This window comes from Oncorhynchus gorbuscha, linkage group LG09, assembly GCF_021184085.1.
Source record: "Oncorhynchus gorbuscha isolate QuinsamMale2020 ecotype Even-year linkage group LG09, OgorEven_v1.0, whole genome shotgun sequence".
Lineage (NCBI taxonomy): Eukaryota > Metazoa > Chordata > Actinopteri > Salmoniformes > Salmonidae > Oncorhynchus > Oncorhynchus gorbuscha.
Genome location: NC_060181.1, coordinates 28,523,734 through 28,540,468, shown reverse-complemented (window position 1 = coordinate 28,540,468; position 16,735 = coordinate 28,523,734). Strand labels below are relative to the sequence as shown.

General features: G+C 49.2%; 1 protein-coding gene across 1 annotated transcript in view; it reads left to right on the top strand.

Annotated features, from left to right (window-relative positions):
* LOC124043357 (retinoic acid receptor alpha-A-like) overlaps positions 1-16,123 on the top strand; it is a 124,197-nt gene extending 108,074 nt beyond the window's left edge. The window contains exons 5-8 of the mRNA XM_046361891.1: positions 1-139; positions 10,845-11,049; positions 14,936-15,094; positions 15,251-16,123. The exon at positions 1-139 is cut by the window's left edge and continues 38 nt beyond it. Coding sequence (XP_046217847.1) covers positions 1-139; positions 10,845-11,049; positions 14,936-15,094; positions 15,251-15,501 — 754 coding nt within the window. The 3' untranslated portion in view covers positions 15,502-16,123. The remainder of the gene's footprint in view (positions 140-10,844; positions 11,050-14,935; positions 15,095-15,250) is intronic.
* Positions 16,124-16,735: the final 612 nt, after the last annotated feature.

Here is a 16,735-nt window from a genome sequence, read left to right as displayed (position 1 = left end):
GCTGTGGGATAAGTTCAGTGAGCTGGCTACTAAGTGCATTATAAAGATCGTGGAGTTTGCCAAACGAGTGCCTGGCTTCACAGGACTCACCATAGCTGACCAGATCACGCTGCTTAAAGCTGCCTGCCTTGACATACTGGTAAGGACTGACTGTCACAAACACGCACAGGCACACACACACCCACGCTGATCCAAACTGCCTGCCTTGACATACTGGTAAGGACTGACTGTCACAAACACGCACAGGCACACACACACCCACACTGATCCAAACTGCCTGCCTTGACATACTGGTAAGGACTGACTGTCACAAACACGCACAGGCACACACACACCCACGCTGATCCAAACTGCCTGCCTTGACATACTGGTAAGGACTGACTGTCACAAACACGCACAGGCACACACACACCCACACTGATCCAAACTTGACATACTGGTAAGGACACGCAAACACGCACAGGCACACACACACCCACGCTGATCCAAACTGCCTGCCTTGACATACTGGTAAGGACTGACTGTCACAAACACGCACAGGCACACACACACCCACGCTGATCCAAACTGCCTGCCTTGACATACTGGTAAGGACTGACTGTCACAAACACGCACAGGCACACACACACCCACGCTGATCCAAACTGCCTTCCTCGACATACTGGTATGTATCAGCAGTTTTCAAAGTAACACATCTCTTATGTACATACTTCATGCATTTATTCCTACAATGCATTGGGAAACTATTCACACCCCTTGACTATTTCTTCTTCTTTTTTTATTCTAAAATGTATTAAATAGATTTTTTCCATTGATCTGCACACAATACCCCATAATGACAAAGCAAAAACAGGTTTACATTCTTTTCCTCAAATGTATACAAAATCAAAAAACTAAATATCACATTTACATAAGTGTTCAGACCCTTTACTCAGTACTTTGTTGAAGCACATTTGGCAGCAATTACAGCCGTGAGTCTTGGGTATGAGGTGCGTTGCTACACAGCTATTTTCAAGTCCGGGCTCTTGGCTGCTTAGGGTCGTTGTCCTGTTGGGAGTTGAACTTTCTCCCCAGTCTAAGGTTCTGAGCACTCTGGAGCAGGTTTTCATCAACGATCTCTCTATACTTTGCTCCGTTTATCTTTAACTCGAGCCTGACTAGCCTCCCAGTCCCTGCCGCTGAAAAAAATTCCCACAGGACGATGATGCCACCACCATGCTTCACTGTAGGGATGTGGCCAGGTTTCCTCCAGACATGACGCATGGCATTCAGGCCAAAGAGTTCAATCTTGGTTTCATCAGACCAGAGAATCTTGTTTCTCGTGGTCTGAGAGTCCTTCAGGTGCCTTTTGACAAATTCCAAGAGGGCTGTCATGTGCCTTTTACTGAGGAGTGGCTTCCTTTGGCCACTGTACCAGAAAAGCCTGATTGGATGAGTGCTGCAGAGATGGTTGTCCTTCTGGAAGGTTCTCCCATCTCCACAGAGGATCTCTAGAGCTCTGTCAGAGTGACCATTGAGTTCTTGGTCACTGCCCCTTTTCCCCCGATTGCTCAGTTTGGCTGGGCGGCCAGCTCTAGGAAGAGTCTTGGTGGTTCCAAACGTCTTCCATTTAAGGATGATGGAGACAACTGTGTTTTTGAAGAACACAGTGCTGCAGAAATGTTTTGGTACCCTTCCCCAGATCTGTACCCCAGATCTGTACCTGTACCTTCCTTCGACCTCATGGCTTAGTTTTTGCTCTGACATGCACCGTCAACTATCAAGACAGGTGTGTGCCTTTCCAAATCAGGTTCAATCAACTGAATTTACCACAGGTGGAATCCAATCAAGTTGTAGAAACATCTCAGGGAGGGTCAATGGAAACAGGATGCACCTGAGCTCAATTTCGAGTCTCTTAGCAAAGGGACTGAATACTTACGGGTGAAGTCGGACGTTTACATACACCTTAGCCAAATACATTTAAACTCAGTTTTTCCCAATTCCTGACATTTAATCCTAGTAAAAATTCCCTGTCTTAGGTCAGTTAGGATCACCACTTTATTTGAAGAATGTGAAATGTCAGAATAATAGTAGAGATAATTATTTATTTCTGCTTTTATTTCTTTCATCACATTCCCAGTGGGTCAGAAGTTTACATACACTCAATTAGTATTTGGTAGCATTGCCTTTAAATAGTTTAACTTGGGTCAAACGTTTCGGGTAGCCTTTCACAAGCTTCCCACAATAAGTTGGGTGAATTTTGTCCCATTCCTCCTGACAAAGCTGGTGTAACTGAGTCAGGATTGTGGGCTTCCTTGCTTGCACGTGCTTTTTCAGTTCTGCCCACAAATCTTCTATAGGATTGAGGTCAGGGCTTTGTGATGGCCACTCGTTGTCCTTAAGCCATTTTGCCACAACTTTGGAAGTATGCTTGGGGTCATTGTCCATTTGGAAGACCCATTTGCGACCAAGCTTTAACTTCCTGACTGATATCTTGAGATGTTGCTTCAATATATCCACATAATTTTCCGGCCTCATGATGCCATCTATTTTGTGAAGTGCGCCAGTCCCTCCTGCAGCAAAACAACATGATGCTTCCATGTGCAGTTGCAAACTGTAGTCTGGCTTCTTTATGGCTGTTTTGGAGCAGTGGCTTCTTCCTTGCTGAGCGGCCTTTCAGATTATGTCGATATAGGACTTGTTTTACTGTGGATATAGCTACTTTTGTACCTGTTTCCTCCAGCATCTTCACAAGGTCCTTCGCTGTTGTTCTGGGATTGATTTGCACTTTTTGCACCAAAGTATGTTAATCTCTAGGAGACAGAACACGTCTCCTTCCTGAGCGGTATGACGGCTGTGTGGTGCCATGGTGTTTATACATGCGTACTATTGTTTGTACAGATGAACGTGGTACCTCCAGGCGTTTGGAAATTGCTCCCAAGGATGAACCAGGCTTGTGGAGGTCTAAAAAAAAAATCTGAGGTTTTGGCTGATTTCTACAATTGATTTTTCTGAGGTCTTGGCTGGTTTTCCCATGATGTCATGCAAAGAGGCACTGGGTTTGAAGGTAGGTGTCACGTTCTGACCTTAGTTCCTTTGTTTTTGTCTGTGTTTTAGTATGGTCAGGGTGTGAGTTGGGGTGGGCAGTCTATGTTTGTTTTTCTATGTTTGTTTTTGAGTTCGGCCTAGTATGGTTCTCAATCAGAGGCATCTGTCAATTGTTGTCGCTGATTGAGAATCATACTTAGGTAGCCTGGGTTTCACTGTTTGGTTTGTGGGTGTTTGTTTCCACGTGAGTGTTTGAGACACACGGTACTGTTTCCTTTGGTTCACATCGTTTATTGTTTTGTTCCAGGGTTCAGTTTGTTTATTAAAAAGACATGAACACTTACCACGCTGCACCTTGGTCCTCCTCTCGATCTCCAGATGACATCCGTTACAGTAGGCATTGAAATACATCCACAGGTACATCTCCAATTGACTCAAATGATGTCAATTAGCCTATCAGTAGCTTCTAAAACCATGACATAACTTTCTGGAATTTCCAAGCTGTTTAAAGGCACAGTCAACTTAGTGTATGTAAACCTCTGACTCACTGGAATTGTGATACAGTGAATTATACGTGAAATAGTCTGTCTGTAAACAATCGTTGTAAAAATTACTTGTCATGCACAAAGTTGTCCTCATGCACAAAGATGTCCTCATCGACTTACCAAAACTATAGTTTTTTAACAAGACATTTATGGAGAGTTTGAAAAATTAGTTTTAATGACTCCAACCTAAGTGTATGTAAACTTCCAACTTAAACTTTATGTAAATAAGGCTTTTCTGTTTTTTGTTTATAATGCAATTGCAAAAATTTATAAAAAACATTTTTGGCTTTGTCGTTATGGGGTATTGTGTGTAGATTGCTGAGGAATCTCTTTAATCCATTTTAGAATAAGTCTGTAACGTAACAAACAGTGGAAAAAGTCAATGAGTCTGAATACTTTCCGAAGGCACAGTATGTAAACTCAGCAAAAGAAGCAAACATCCTCTCACAGTCAACTGCGTTTATTTTCAGCAAACTTAACATGTGTAAATATTTGTATGACAATAACAAGATTCAACAACTGAGACATAAACTGAACAAGTTCTATAGACATGTGACTTACAGAAATGGAATCATGTGTCCCTGAACAAAGGGGGGTCAAAATCAAAAGTAACAGTCAGTATCTGGTGTGGCCACCAGCTGCATTAAGTACTGCAGTGCATCTCCACCACATGGACTGCACCAGATTTGCCAGTTCTTGCTGTGAGATGTTACCCCACTCTTCCACCAAGGCACCTGCAAGTTCCCGGACATTTCTGGGGAGAATGGCCCAAGCCCTCACCCTCCTATCCAACAGGCCCCAGACGTGCTCAATGGGATTGAGATCCGGGCTCTTCGCTGGCCATGGCAGAACACTGACATTCCTGTCTTGCAGGAAATCATGCACAGAAGGAGCAGTATGGCTGGTGGCATTGTCATGCTGGAGTGTCATGTCAGGATGAGCCTGCAGGAAGGGTACCACATGAGGGAGGATGTCTTCCCTGTAACGCACAGCATTGAGATTGCCTGCAATAACAAGCTCAGTCCGATGATGCTGTGACACACCACCCCAGACCATGATGGACCATGATGCACTTCCAAATCGATCCCGCTCCAGAGTACAGGCCTCGATGTAACGCTCATTCCTTCGATGATAAACACGAATCCGACCATCACACCTGGTGAGACAAAACCGCGACTCGTCAGTGAAGAGCACTTTTTGCCAGTCCTGTCTGGTCCAGTGACGGTGGGTTTGTGCCCATAGGCGACGTTGTTGCCGGTGATGTCTGGTGAAGACCTGCCTTACAACAGGCCTACAAGCCCTCAGTCCAGCCTCTCTCAGCCTATTGAGGACAGCCTGAGCACTGTTGGAGGGATTGTGCATTGCTGGTGTAACTCGGGTAGTTGTTGTTGCCATCCTGTACCTGTCCCGCAGGTGTGATGTTCGGATGTACCAATCCCGTGCAGGTGTTGTTACACGTGGTATGCCACTGCGAGGACGATCAGCTGTCCGTCCTGTCTCCCTGTAGCGCTGTCTTAGGCGTCTCACAGTACGGACATTGCAATTTATTGCCCAGGCCACATCTGCAGTCCTCATGCCTCCTTGCAGCATGCCTAAGGCACGTTCACGCAGATGAGCAGGGACCCTGGGCATCTTTCTTTTGGTGTTTTTCAGAGTCAGTAGAAAGGCCTCATTAGTGTCCTCAGTTTTCCTAACTGTGACCTTAATTGCCTACCGTCTGTAAGCTGTTAGTGTCTTAACGACCGTTCCACAGGTGCATGTTCATTTTTTATGGTGCATTGAACAAGCATGGGAAACAGTGTTTAAACTCTTTACAATGAAGATCTGTGAAGTTATTTTGGATTTGTATGACTTATCTTTGAAGACAGGGGTCCTGAAAAAGGGACGTTTCTTTTCTTGCTGAGTTTGGTAAGACTAGTTTTAGGCCTCCATTTCTCAGGGTGCCTCAACTTCTGGTCCATGAACAGGGCCAGTCCCTGATGGCTAACTGACCCTGATTAAGTCACTTCTACAGACTAGTTGTAATGTAAATGGACATCCAAGGAGGAAGGATAATATATAGTATCTTAATAATAATATAGTAGCTTACCAATATAGTATCTTACCAATCTGTGGTACAGGAATAGTTGAGAGACAGCCCCACTACTCAATGTAATCACAGCAGTGATTGTGCTAGCCTAACAAATGACACTAATTAGCACTGTGACTCGATGCAGAAACACAAAGCGTACCTTTCCCACATAACCAAATGAGCAGGTTTCTATTTAATGACAAAAGGTTTGGCCTAATTTCATCTGTACTGTTTAGTGTCTAAAGATCTCTGTTAACTGGGTTTTCTCTCTCCACTGAGGTAGCCAGTCAATAAGCTCAAATGTACAGGGGGTTTAACCTCTGAACTTCCTCCCTAGAGTCTGGTCCTTAGACCTTATTGGTCGGTTTGTCCAGAAAGCCAATAGAAGAGCGGTTTAATTGATCCTGACGGTGGATCAGTACGTAGAGGAGCCATCCTTAATCAAAGTACATTAAGTTAGTGTCTCTCAGACGTTACTCAGTTCCAAATCTCATTAAGGGTTGATTGAAAGACCTCTTAGTCTTTTTCCTGCAGTGAGTTTCAGTAAGGACTGTTGTTCATGTTTGTTTGGGTTGCTTGCTGTATGTTCTTCTGGAGCAGGGACATGAATACGGGGGAGCACAGTGTTAGCAGACTTAGTGCAGTCGAGTGCTAATGTGCCCTCAGTAACAAGACAGAGAAGAGAAGCAAAGAGAGGGAGGAGAGGGAAGGGAGGGGGGAGAGAGGGAGGAGAAGGGGGAGAGAGAGGGAGGAGAAAGGGGGATGGGAGGGGGAGATAGAGGGAGAAGAAAGAGGGAGGGAGGAGGAAAGGGGGAGAGAGAGGGAGGAGAAAGGGGGAGAGAGAGGGAGGAGAAAGGGGGAGAGGGAGGGAGGAGAAAGGGGGGGAGAGAGGGAGGAGAAAGGGGGAGAGAGAGGGAGGAGAAAGGGGGAGAGAGAGGGGTGGATTGTCTCAAGCTCCAGTCATGTTTATTTTGTCATATTTTTTATTTAACCTTTATTTAACTCTCCGTGTGCCTTGCCTCTCTCTCTGGCTCTATGAGGCTATCCTCAGTCAATTCAGCGTCTATTGCACGTCGTCATTTCATTGAAACAACATTGATTCAACCAGTGTGTGTTCAGTGGGAAGCCACTGGAGTTGAAGAGGTGAGAAGTTGAAGTCCTGCTTAGATCAATCTCTCACACACACGCTGACAGGTTTCTACAGTGAAGGACCTGCCCTGTGTATTGTGTTCTAGATCTGGGTGAGCAAGTGTGTGAAGAAGGAACAAACGGTTTGTGTGTGCGTGCGTGCGTGTGTGTGGTGAAGAGACAGGCAGTGTCAACCTTTGAAGCCAATCGAGTGGCGCTGACAGCTAGTGTGTGTGTGTGTGTGTGTGTGTGTGTGTGTGTGTGTGTGTGTGTGTGTGTGTGTGTGTAGGTGAGGTGTGTGTCGGCTCCATGAGGCTATCCTGTGTGAGGTGTGTCCATGAGGCTATCCTCAGTAGGTGAGGCTATCCTCAGTCGGCTCCATGAGGCTATCCTGTGTGTGTGGTGTAGGTGAGGTATCCTGTCGGTGTGAGGCTATGTGTAGGTGAGTGAGTGCTAGTGGTGAGTGCTAGTCAGTGAGTGAGGTAGTCAGTGGTGAGGCTATCCTCAGTGAGTGAGTGAGTGAGTGAGTGAGTGTGTGCGCTGACAGTGAGTGGCATGAGCGTATGCAAAATGAAACAGAATAAAACATGCAGGCTGGCGGAGACTCAGAGGCTATCCTCGGCTGGTCAGAGGCACCTCACGCTCCATGAGGCACATCACACCCTGTATGAGGCTGTACAATACAGAGGCTATCCACACAGACACACTGAGGTTTTTCCTCCTCAAGGTCATGATCATAGTGGTGGTTTCTCTCTTTAGTCTTTGTTGGCTGTGAAACGTGTCAGTCCTAGCTACAGGTATATAGGATAACTAGTGCATAGCCTCTGTGGGCTTCACTTTGAATTTGTCTTTCTACTCTTTACAAGTCCTGTCATGACACTTTCTCCTCTCCTCTGTCTTACTGTCCCTCTCTCCTCTCCTCTGTCTGACTGTCCCTCTCTCCTCTCCTCTGTCTTACTGTCCCTCTCTCCTCTCCTCTGTCTGACTGTCCCTCTCTCCTCTCCTCTGTCTTACTGTCCCTTTCTCCTCTCCTCTGTCTTACTGTCCCTCTCTCCTCTCCTCTGTCTTACTGTCCCTCTCTCCTCTCCTCTGTCTTACTGTCCCTTTCTCCTCTCCTCTGTCTTACTGTCCCTCTCTCCTCTCCTCTATCTTACTGTCCCTTTCTCCTCTCCTCTGTCTTACTGTCAGTGTCTCTCTCCCTCTCCTCTGTCTTACTGTCCCAGTGTGTCTCTCCTCTCCTCCGTCTTACTGTCCCTCTCTCCTCTCCTCTGTCTTATTGTCCCTCTCTCCTCTCCTCCATCTTACTGTCCCTCTCTCCTCTCCTCTGTCTTACTGTCCCTCTCTCCTCTCCTCTGTCTTACTGTCCCTTTCTCCTCTCCTCCATCTTACTGTCCCTCTCTCCTCTCCTCTGTCTTACTGTCCCTCTCTCCTCTCCTCCATCTTACTGTCCCTCTCTCCTCTCCTCTGTCTGACTGTCCCTTTCTCATCTCCTCTGTCTTACTGTCCCTTTCTCCTCTCCTCTGTCTTACTGTCCCTCTCTCCTCTCCTCTGTCTTACTGTCCCTCTCTCCTCTCCTCTGTCTTACTGTCCCTCTCTCCTCTCCTCTGTCTGACTGTCCCTTTCTCCTCTCCTCTGTCTTACTGTCCCTTTCTCCTCTCCTCTGTCTTACTGTCCCTCTCTCCTCTCCTCTGTCTGACTGTCCCTCTCTCCTCTCCTCTGTCTTATTGTCCCTCTCTCCTCTCCTCTGTCTGACTGTCCCTCTCTCCTCTCCTCTCTCTTACTGTCCCTCTCTCCTCTCCTCTGTCTGACTGTCCCTCTCTCCTCTCCTCTGTCTTATTGTCCTTCTCTCCTCTCCTCTGTCTTACTGTCCTTTTCTCCTCTCCTCTGTCTTACTGTCCCTTTCTCCTCTCCTCTGTCTTACTGTCCCTTTCTCCTCTCCTCTGTCTTACTGTCCCTTTCTCCTCTCCTCTGTCTTAAGTCCCTCTCTCCTCTCCTCTGTCTGACTGTCCCTTTCTCCTCTCCTCTGTCTTACTGTCCCTCTCTCCTCTCCTCTGTCTTACTGTCCCTCTCTCCTCTCCTCTGTCTTACTGTCCCTCTCTCCTCTCCTCTGTCTTACTGTCCCTTTCTCCTCTCCTCTGTCTTACTGTCCCTCTCTCCTCTCCTCTGTCTTACTGTCCCTCTCTCCTCTCCTCTGTCTGACTGTCCCTCTCTCCTCTCCTCTGTCTTACTGTCCCTTTCTCCTCTCCTCTGTCTGACTGTCCCTTTCTCCTCTCCTCTGTCTGACTGTCCCTCTCTCCTCTCCTCTGTCTGACTGTCCCTCTCTCCTCTCCTCTGTCTGACTGTCCCTTTCTCCTCTCCTCTGTCTGACTGTCCCTCTCTCCTCTCCTCTGTCTGACTGTCCCTTTCTCCTCTCCTCTGTCTGACTGTCCCTTTCTTCTCTCCTCTGTCTGACTGTCCCTCTCTCCTCTCCTCTGTCTTACTGTCCCTCTCTCCTCTCCTCCGTCTTACTGTCCCTCTCTCCTCTCCTCTGTCTTACTGTCCCTCTCTCCTCTCCTCCGTCTGACTGTCCCTTTCTCCTCTCCTCTGTCTTACTGTCCCTCTCTCCTCTCCTCCCCCTTACTGTCCCTCTCTCCTCTCCTCCCCTGTCTGACTGTCCCTCTCCTCTCCTCTTACTGTCCCTCTCTCCTCTCTGACTCTCCTCCCCTTACTGTCCCTCTCTCTCTCCTCCCCTTACTGTCCCTTTCTCCTCTCCTCTGTCTTACTGTCCCTCTCTCCTCTCCTCCCCTTACTGTCCCCTCTCCTCTCCTCCCCCTTACTGTCCCTCTCCTCTCCCCTTACTGTCCCTCTCTCTCTCCTCTCCTCCCCTTACTGTCCCTCTCCTCTCCTCTCTCCTGCCCCTTACTGTCCCTCTCTCCTCTCCTCCCCCTTACTGTCCCTCTCTCTCCTCTCCTCCCCCTTACTGTCCCTCTCTTCTCTCCTGCCCCTTACTGTCCCTCTCTCCTCTCCTCCCCCTTACTGTCCCTCTCTCCTCTCCTCCCCCTTACTGTCCCTCTCTTCTCTCCTGCCCCTTACTGTCCCTCTCTTCTCTCCTGCCCCTTACTGTCCCTCTCTCCTCTCCTCTCCCTCCCCCTTACTGTCCCTCTCTCCTCTCCTCCCCCTTACTGTCCCTCTCTCCTCTCCTCCCCCTTACTGTCCCTCTCTCCTCTCCTCCCCCTTACTGCCCCTCTCTCAGGGTTGGGGGAGTAATGGATTACATGTAAGGGATTGTAAAAAACAGTAACTGTAATCCATTATGTTACCAGCTAAAATATTGTAATCAGATTACAGATACTTTTGAAAAACTAGATGATTACTTCAATGATTACTTACAAATCTAAATGTGTATTTAAACCCAATAATGGTTGAATTCAAGAAGTTTAAGCTGCCTATCAATCATTGTTTTGGACAGCCAGTGAAAAAGGTGATCCTGCAACAGCTGCATAATGCAGATCCCAGCCTATGGAATGAAAGTGAGGCTTTTAATCCATAGGCCTAATGGACACATGTTCAAACTTGCACACTTTGGATAGACTTATTGGGGGAAGTCTGTTGTTGCCACATCCATTGTTGACGTATAAATCATATATATTAATGTAAAGATATAATTTAATCTAATTATTATATGTAGTAGAAAGTGATTGGCTAGAAGAAGCCTACATAACCAACCCATAAAGTAAAATTTAACATCCATATATGGCCAGCTATGAAAACTTTAACAGTGATTTATCTTGCAATAGATGTTGTTCAATTGGTAACATACATTTTTGTTTTCTTCTAACGCCCCTTAAAGGGAAAGTAATCTAAAAGTAACTGAATGTAATCAGATCACATTACTGAGTTTGGGTAATCCAAAAGTTACATTACTAATTACAATTATGGAAAGTAACTGTAACGGATTACACTTAGAAAGTAATCTACCCAACCGTGCCCTCACTCCTCTTCTCCCCCTCACTGTCCCTATCCTCTCCTCTGTCAGATAATGTGTGTGTATACGTAATGTATAATTCTCTCCTTTCCTGTCCCCTGTCATATAGATTCTACGTATCTGTACGAGGTACACTCCGGACCAGGACACCATGACGTTCTCAGACGGACTGACCCTTAACCGGACCCAGATGCACAACGCAGGCTTCGGCCCGCTCACCGACCTGGTGTTCACCTTCGCCCACCAGCTGCTGCCCATGGAGATGGACGACACAGAGACAGGCCTGCTCAGCGCCATCTGCCTCATCTCTGGAGGTACACCTTCTTCACTTTCTTTGAAGGTTGCATATATTCATTAAGCATCTGTCATTAGTGTCATTGGTGTTGAATATTATGTCAGAAGAGATGGAATGTCTAAATAAAAGTCTGAATTTTGTGACACAGAGACAGACAGGCCACCTCAGTCCCATCTGGGGGAGTAAGAAGGTGACTGTTATCTCCAGAGGCGGGCACCACAGTGGGGTGTACATACTCAGCGGGCACCAGACTGGGGGGCAAGGAGAGAGACAGGGCTGGGCAAGGAGAGAAACGGGGTTGGCAAGGAGAGAGACAGTGCTGGGCAAGGAGAGAGACGGGGCTGGGCAGGGGAGAGACGGGCTGGGCAAGGAGAGAGACGGGGCTGTGCAAGGAGAGAGACGGGAGGAGAGAGATGGGAGGAGAGAGACGGGAGGAGAGAGACGGGGCTGTGCAAGGAGAGAGACGGGAGGAGAGAGACGGGGCTGTGCAAGGAGAGAGGTGGGCTGGGCAAGGAGAGAGACGGGGCTGGACAAGGAGAGAGATGGGGGGAGAGAGACAGGGCTGGGCAAGGAGAGAGACGGGCTGGGGCAACGGGGCTGGGCAAGGAGAGAGGGGCTGGGCAAGGAGAGGACGGGCTGGGCAGGAGAGGAGAGGGCAAGGAGGAGCGGGCTGGGAGAGAGACGGGGCTGGGCAAGGAGAGAGACGGGGTTGGGCAAGGAGAGAGACGGGGCTGGGCAAGGAGAGAGGGGCTGGGCAAGGAGAGAGACGGGAGGAGAGAAACGGGGCTGGGCAAGGAGAGAGATGGGGTTGGCAAGGAGAGAGACGGGGCTGGGCAAGGAGAGAGACGGGGCTGGACAAGGAGAGAGACTGGGTTGGGCAAGGAGAGAGACGGGGCTGAGCAAGGAGAGAGACGGGCTGGGCAAGGAGAGAGACGGGAGGAGAGAGACGGGGCTGGGCAAGGAGAGAGACGGGCTGGGCAAGGAGAGAGACGGGGCTGGGCAAGGAGAGAGACGGGGCTGGGCAAGGAGAGAGACGGGCTGGGCAAGAGAGACGGGGCTGGGCAAGTAGAGAGATGGGAGGAGAGAGACGGGGCTGGGCAAGTAGAGACGGGCTGGGCAAGTAGAGACGGGGCTGGGCAAGTAGAGACGGGCTGGGCAAGTAGAGACGGGCTGGGCAAGGAGAGAGACGGGGTTGGGCAAGGAGAGAGACGGTGCTGGGCAAGGAGAGAGACGGGGCTGGGCAGGGGAGAGACGGGCTGGGCAAGGAGAGAGATGGGGTTGGGCAAGGAGAGAGACGGTGCTGGGCAAGGAGAGAGACGGGGCTGGGCAGGGGAGAGACGGGCTGGGCAAGGAGAGAGATGGGGCTGGGCAAGGAGAGAGACGGGAGGAGACGGGGCTGGGCAAGTAGAGACGGGCTGGGCAAGGACAGAGATGGGGTTGGGCAAGGAGAGAGACGGGGCTGGGCAGGGGAGAGACGGGCTGGGCAAGGAGAGAGACGGGGCTGGGCAAGGAGAGAGACGGGGTTAGGCAAGGAGAGAGACTGGGTTGGGCAAGGAGAGAGACGGGGCTGGGCAAGGAGAGAGACGGGCTGGGCAAGGAGAGAGACGGGAGGAGAGAGTCGGGGCTGTGCAAGGAGAGAGATGGGCTGGGCAAGGAGAGACGGGCTGGGCGAGGAGAGAGACGGGGCTGGGCAAGGAGAGAGACGGGGTTGGGCAAGGAGAGAGATGGGAGGAGAGAGACGGGGCTGGGCAAGGAGAGAGACGGGCTGGGCAAGGAGAGAGACTTGGTTGGGCAAGGAGAGAGACGGGGCTGGACAAGGAGAGAGACTGGGGCTGGGCAAGGAGAGAGACGGGGTTGGGCAAGGAGAGAGACTGGGTTGGGCAAGGAGAGAGACTGGGTTGGGCAAGGAGAGAGACGGGGCTGGACAAGGAGAGAGACGGGGCTGGGCAAGGAGAGAGACGGGGTTGGGCAAGGAGAGAGACTGGGTTGGGCAAGGAGAGAGACGGGGTTGGGCAAGGAGAGAGACTGGGCTGGGCAAGGAGAGAGACGGGGCTGGGCAAGGAGAGAGACGGGGCTGGGCAAGGAGAGAGACGGGGCTGGGCAAGGAGAGAGACGGGGCTGGGCAAGGAGAGAGACGGGGCTGGGCAAGGAGAGAGACGGGGCTGGGCAAGGAGAGAGACGGGGCTGGGCAAGGAGAGAGATTGGTCGGTGCCAGAGACCGGGAGATGGTGATTTAAGAAGTAGTAAAAGTTGCCCAGAGTCTAAGGTTGAGAGGGTGCCTTTGGGGTAGATGTGAAGCTTGGACAAGTCATTAGAAAGGCAGTAAAACAAGACTGATACAGACTTAGACAGACAGACTCAAAGTCTGGAATCAGGTCATCCACAGGTCCATGTCTGTGATGCAGGGTGTGTGTGTTCTCACAGGAAATGAGTCTGTTCTGTTCAGCCTGTTTCAGCACACAACACCCAGGCAGTAGTTGTCCCTCAGCTGAGACATGGAAGGCAGACATTGATTAAAACACACACACACATTGAGCTCTACATTTTTACATAATGCAGTTACAAACACGCACATGGGCACACACACACTCTGACACACGCTCCTCCCAAGGCAGCTAACCACCAAGAACAATTGTTCCCCGGGCACCGATGACGTGGATGTGGATTAAGGCAGCCCCCCGCACCTCTCTGAATCAGAGGGGTTGGGTTGAATGTGGAAGACGCATTTTCAGTTGTACAACTGACTAGGTATCCCCCTTTCGCCCTGCTCTGACTCTGAAGTTTCCATTCCAATGTGTGAATCCCCAGAGCCTCGACATATATTACATGCTGTTGCATAATCCACAGAGGAAATAACTAAACACTCTGTGACTCTGTGACTGGGAGGCAGGCCTCCGTTCCCACAGCAGGAGCTGGTTCTTTCAACACACACTGACCACTTGTGGATTGAATTGGTACTGAAAGCATTACAAGCGACAATGTGAAAAATAGAAGGTGATAAGAATATCATAAAGGGCTACTGTCTCTTGAGAACTAAGTGGTTTATAAAACAGAGGAGTTGGTGGATTGTATATATGTTTCCTAAACCATAAACCCTTTTAATGTTCAATGGAAACCGTTGAAGTTGGATTACTTCTGAGTTAGATTTCAGACTCCCTCGTTTCTAGACATGTACAGCACATCTCCTTTAATGCCAACTGTAGCAGAGTGCAGGCTGATGGTCTGGTAAAGGCCTAGCGTTTCCCTACTGTATGACTCTGGGATGTGTCTTTCTAACTCGTTGGTCCTACATAGTCTATGTACAAAGAAGATGCTTCATGAATTTGAAATTGATCTGTGTGACTCTCTCTCACTCACTATCTCTCTCACTCAATCTGTCTCTCTTGCTCTCACTCTCTCACTCACTATCTCTCTCACTCAATCTGTCTCTCTTGCTCTCACTCTCTCGCTCTCACTCACTATCTCTCTCACTCAATCTGTCTCTTGCTCGCACTCAATCTGTCTCTCTCGCTCTCACTCACTATCTCTCTCACTCAATCTGTCTCTCGCTCTCACTCAATCTGTCTCTCTCGCTCTCACTCTCTCGCTCTCACTCAATCTGTCTCTCTCGCTCTCACTCACTATCTCTCTCACTCAATCTGTCTCTCTCGCTCTCACTCACTATCTCTCTCACTCAATCTGTCTCTCTCGCTCTCACTCACTATCTCTCTCACTCAATCTGTCTCTCTTGCTCTCATTCTCTCACTCACTATCTCTCTCACTCAATCTGTCTCTCTTGCTCTCACTCTCTCGCTCTCACTCACTATCTCTCTCACTCAATCTGTCTCTCTCACTCACTATCTCTCTCACTCAATCTGTTGCTCTCACTCACTATCTCTCTCTCACTCAATCTGTCTCTCTCTCAGACCGGCAGGACCTGGAGGAGCCCTCTAAGGTAGACCAGCTCCAGGAGCCTCTACTGGAAGCTCTGAAGATCTACGTGAGGAAGAGGAGGCCCAGCAAGCCACACATGTTCCCCAAGACCCTGATGAAGATCACTGACCTCCGCAGCATCAGCGCCAAAGGTACAGACATCACAGAGACGAATATACAAATAAAACTGAGTAGAAAGGAACTATAGATTCAATGGCAGTTCAGTAGGAAAACTTTGTACACTAATGCCCTATAACATCATTTTGCAATACGTTGGTTTTGCAATATGTCCTTTCCTCTCCCTCCAGGTGCGGAGCGGGTCATCTCGCTGAAGATGGAGATCCCTGGGTCCATGCCTCCTCTGATCCAGGAGATGCTGGAGAACTCAGAGGGCCAAGACGGCCAGAGCAGCACCGAGGGCGAGGACGGAAGCAACCCCAAGAAGGGAATCCCTAAGGGGGGTAAACCCTGCCCTGTGTCCCCTGACCCTGACCCAGATGCTTCAGACAGCGGCGGGCCCACAGCGGCCCCCAAGGAGGAGGAGGAAGAGGACCCCTAGGTCCCCGTTGGAACTCAGGGGCCTCTCAGACTGACACTCTCTCTCTCGCTGACATTCCTTTGCAAAAAAAAAAAACACACAAAAAATGAAAATAGGTAAACCGCAAGGTGTACCAGGCATAGTGGACCCCCCTCCTTCTCCCCTCTCCTCTCCTCAGGCCGTTGGTCCCTTAATGAACCACCACCACCTTTGCTTGTTCTTATGTTATCCTTTACATTTGTTTTTTCCTTCTCTCTATTTATGACTTTATTTTCCCTTAAAAAAATGACAACACTAAAATCTAAAAGGACCAGTGGTTGGTTTGTGTATAATTCTACATTTATTGAGCTCTTATTTTGGCGTTGTGTCTTGGGGACTAGGGTGTGATTGGTCGAGTTGGGTTTGACCTCGCCCGGCCACGCCCCTTACTTGTTGTACACAAAGGTCATAGGTCATCCTCCTCAGGTCTCCTGTATAAATTCATCCCTGCATGATGGACTCGACAAGTTTAATAAGTAGTTTTAATCTCTCCCTCTCTGTCTCTCTGTCTCTGTCTCTCTCCCTCTCTGTCTGTCTCTCTGTCTCTGTCTCTCTCCCTCTCTCTCTCTTTGTCTCTCTCCCTCTACTGTCTCTCTCTCTGTCTCTCTCCCTCTCTCTCAGTGTATCTCTCGCTCTCTGTCTCTGTCTCTCACTGTCTCTCTCCCTCTATCTCTCTCTGTCTCTCTCTGTATCTCTCTCTCTCTGTCTCTCTCCCTCTATCTCTCTCTGTCTCTCTCTGTCTCTCTCTCTGTCTCTCTCCCTCTATCTCTCTCTGTCTCTCACTCTCTGTCTCTCTCCCTCTACTGTCTTTCTCCCTCTCTCTCTCTCCCTCTATCTCTCTCTGTCTCTCTGTCTCTCTCTCTCCCTCTATCTCTCTCTGTCTCTCTGTCTCTCTCTGTCTCTCTCTCTGTCTCTCTCTCTATCTCTCTCTGTCTCTCTGTGTCTCTCTGTCTCTCTCTCTCCCTCTATCTCTCTCTATCTCTCTCTCTATCTCTCTCTCTCTGTCTCTCTCTCTCCCTCTATCTCTCTCTGTCTCTCTCTGTCTCTCTCTCTGTCTCTCTCCCTCTCACTCTCTGTCTCTCTCCCTCTACTGTCTTTCTCCCTCTCTCTCTCCCTCTATCTCTCTCTGTCTCTCTGTCTCTCTCTCTCCCTCTATCTCTCTCTGTCTCTCTGTCTCTCTCTGTCTCTCTCTCTCTGTCTCTCTCTCTCTGTCTCT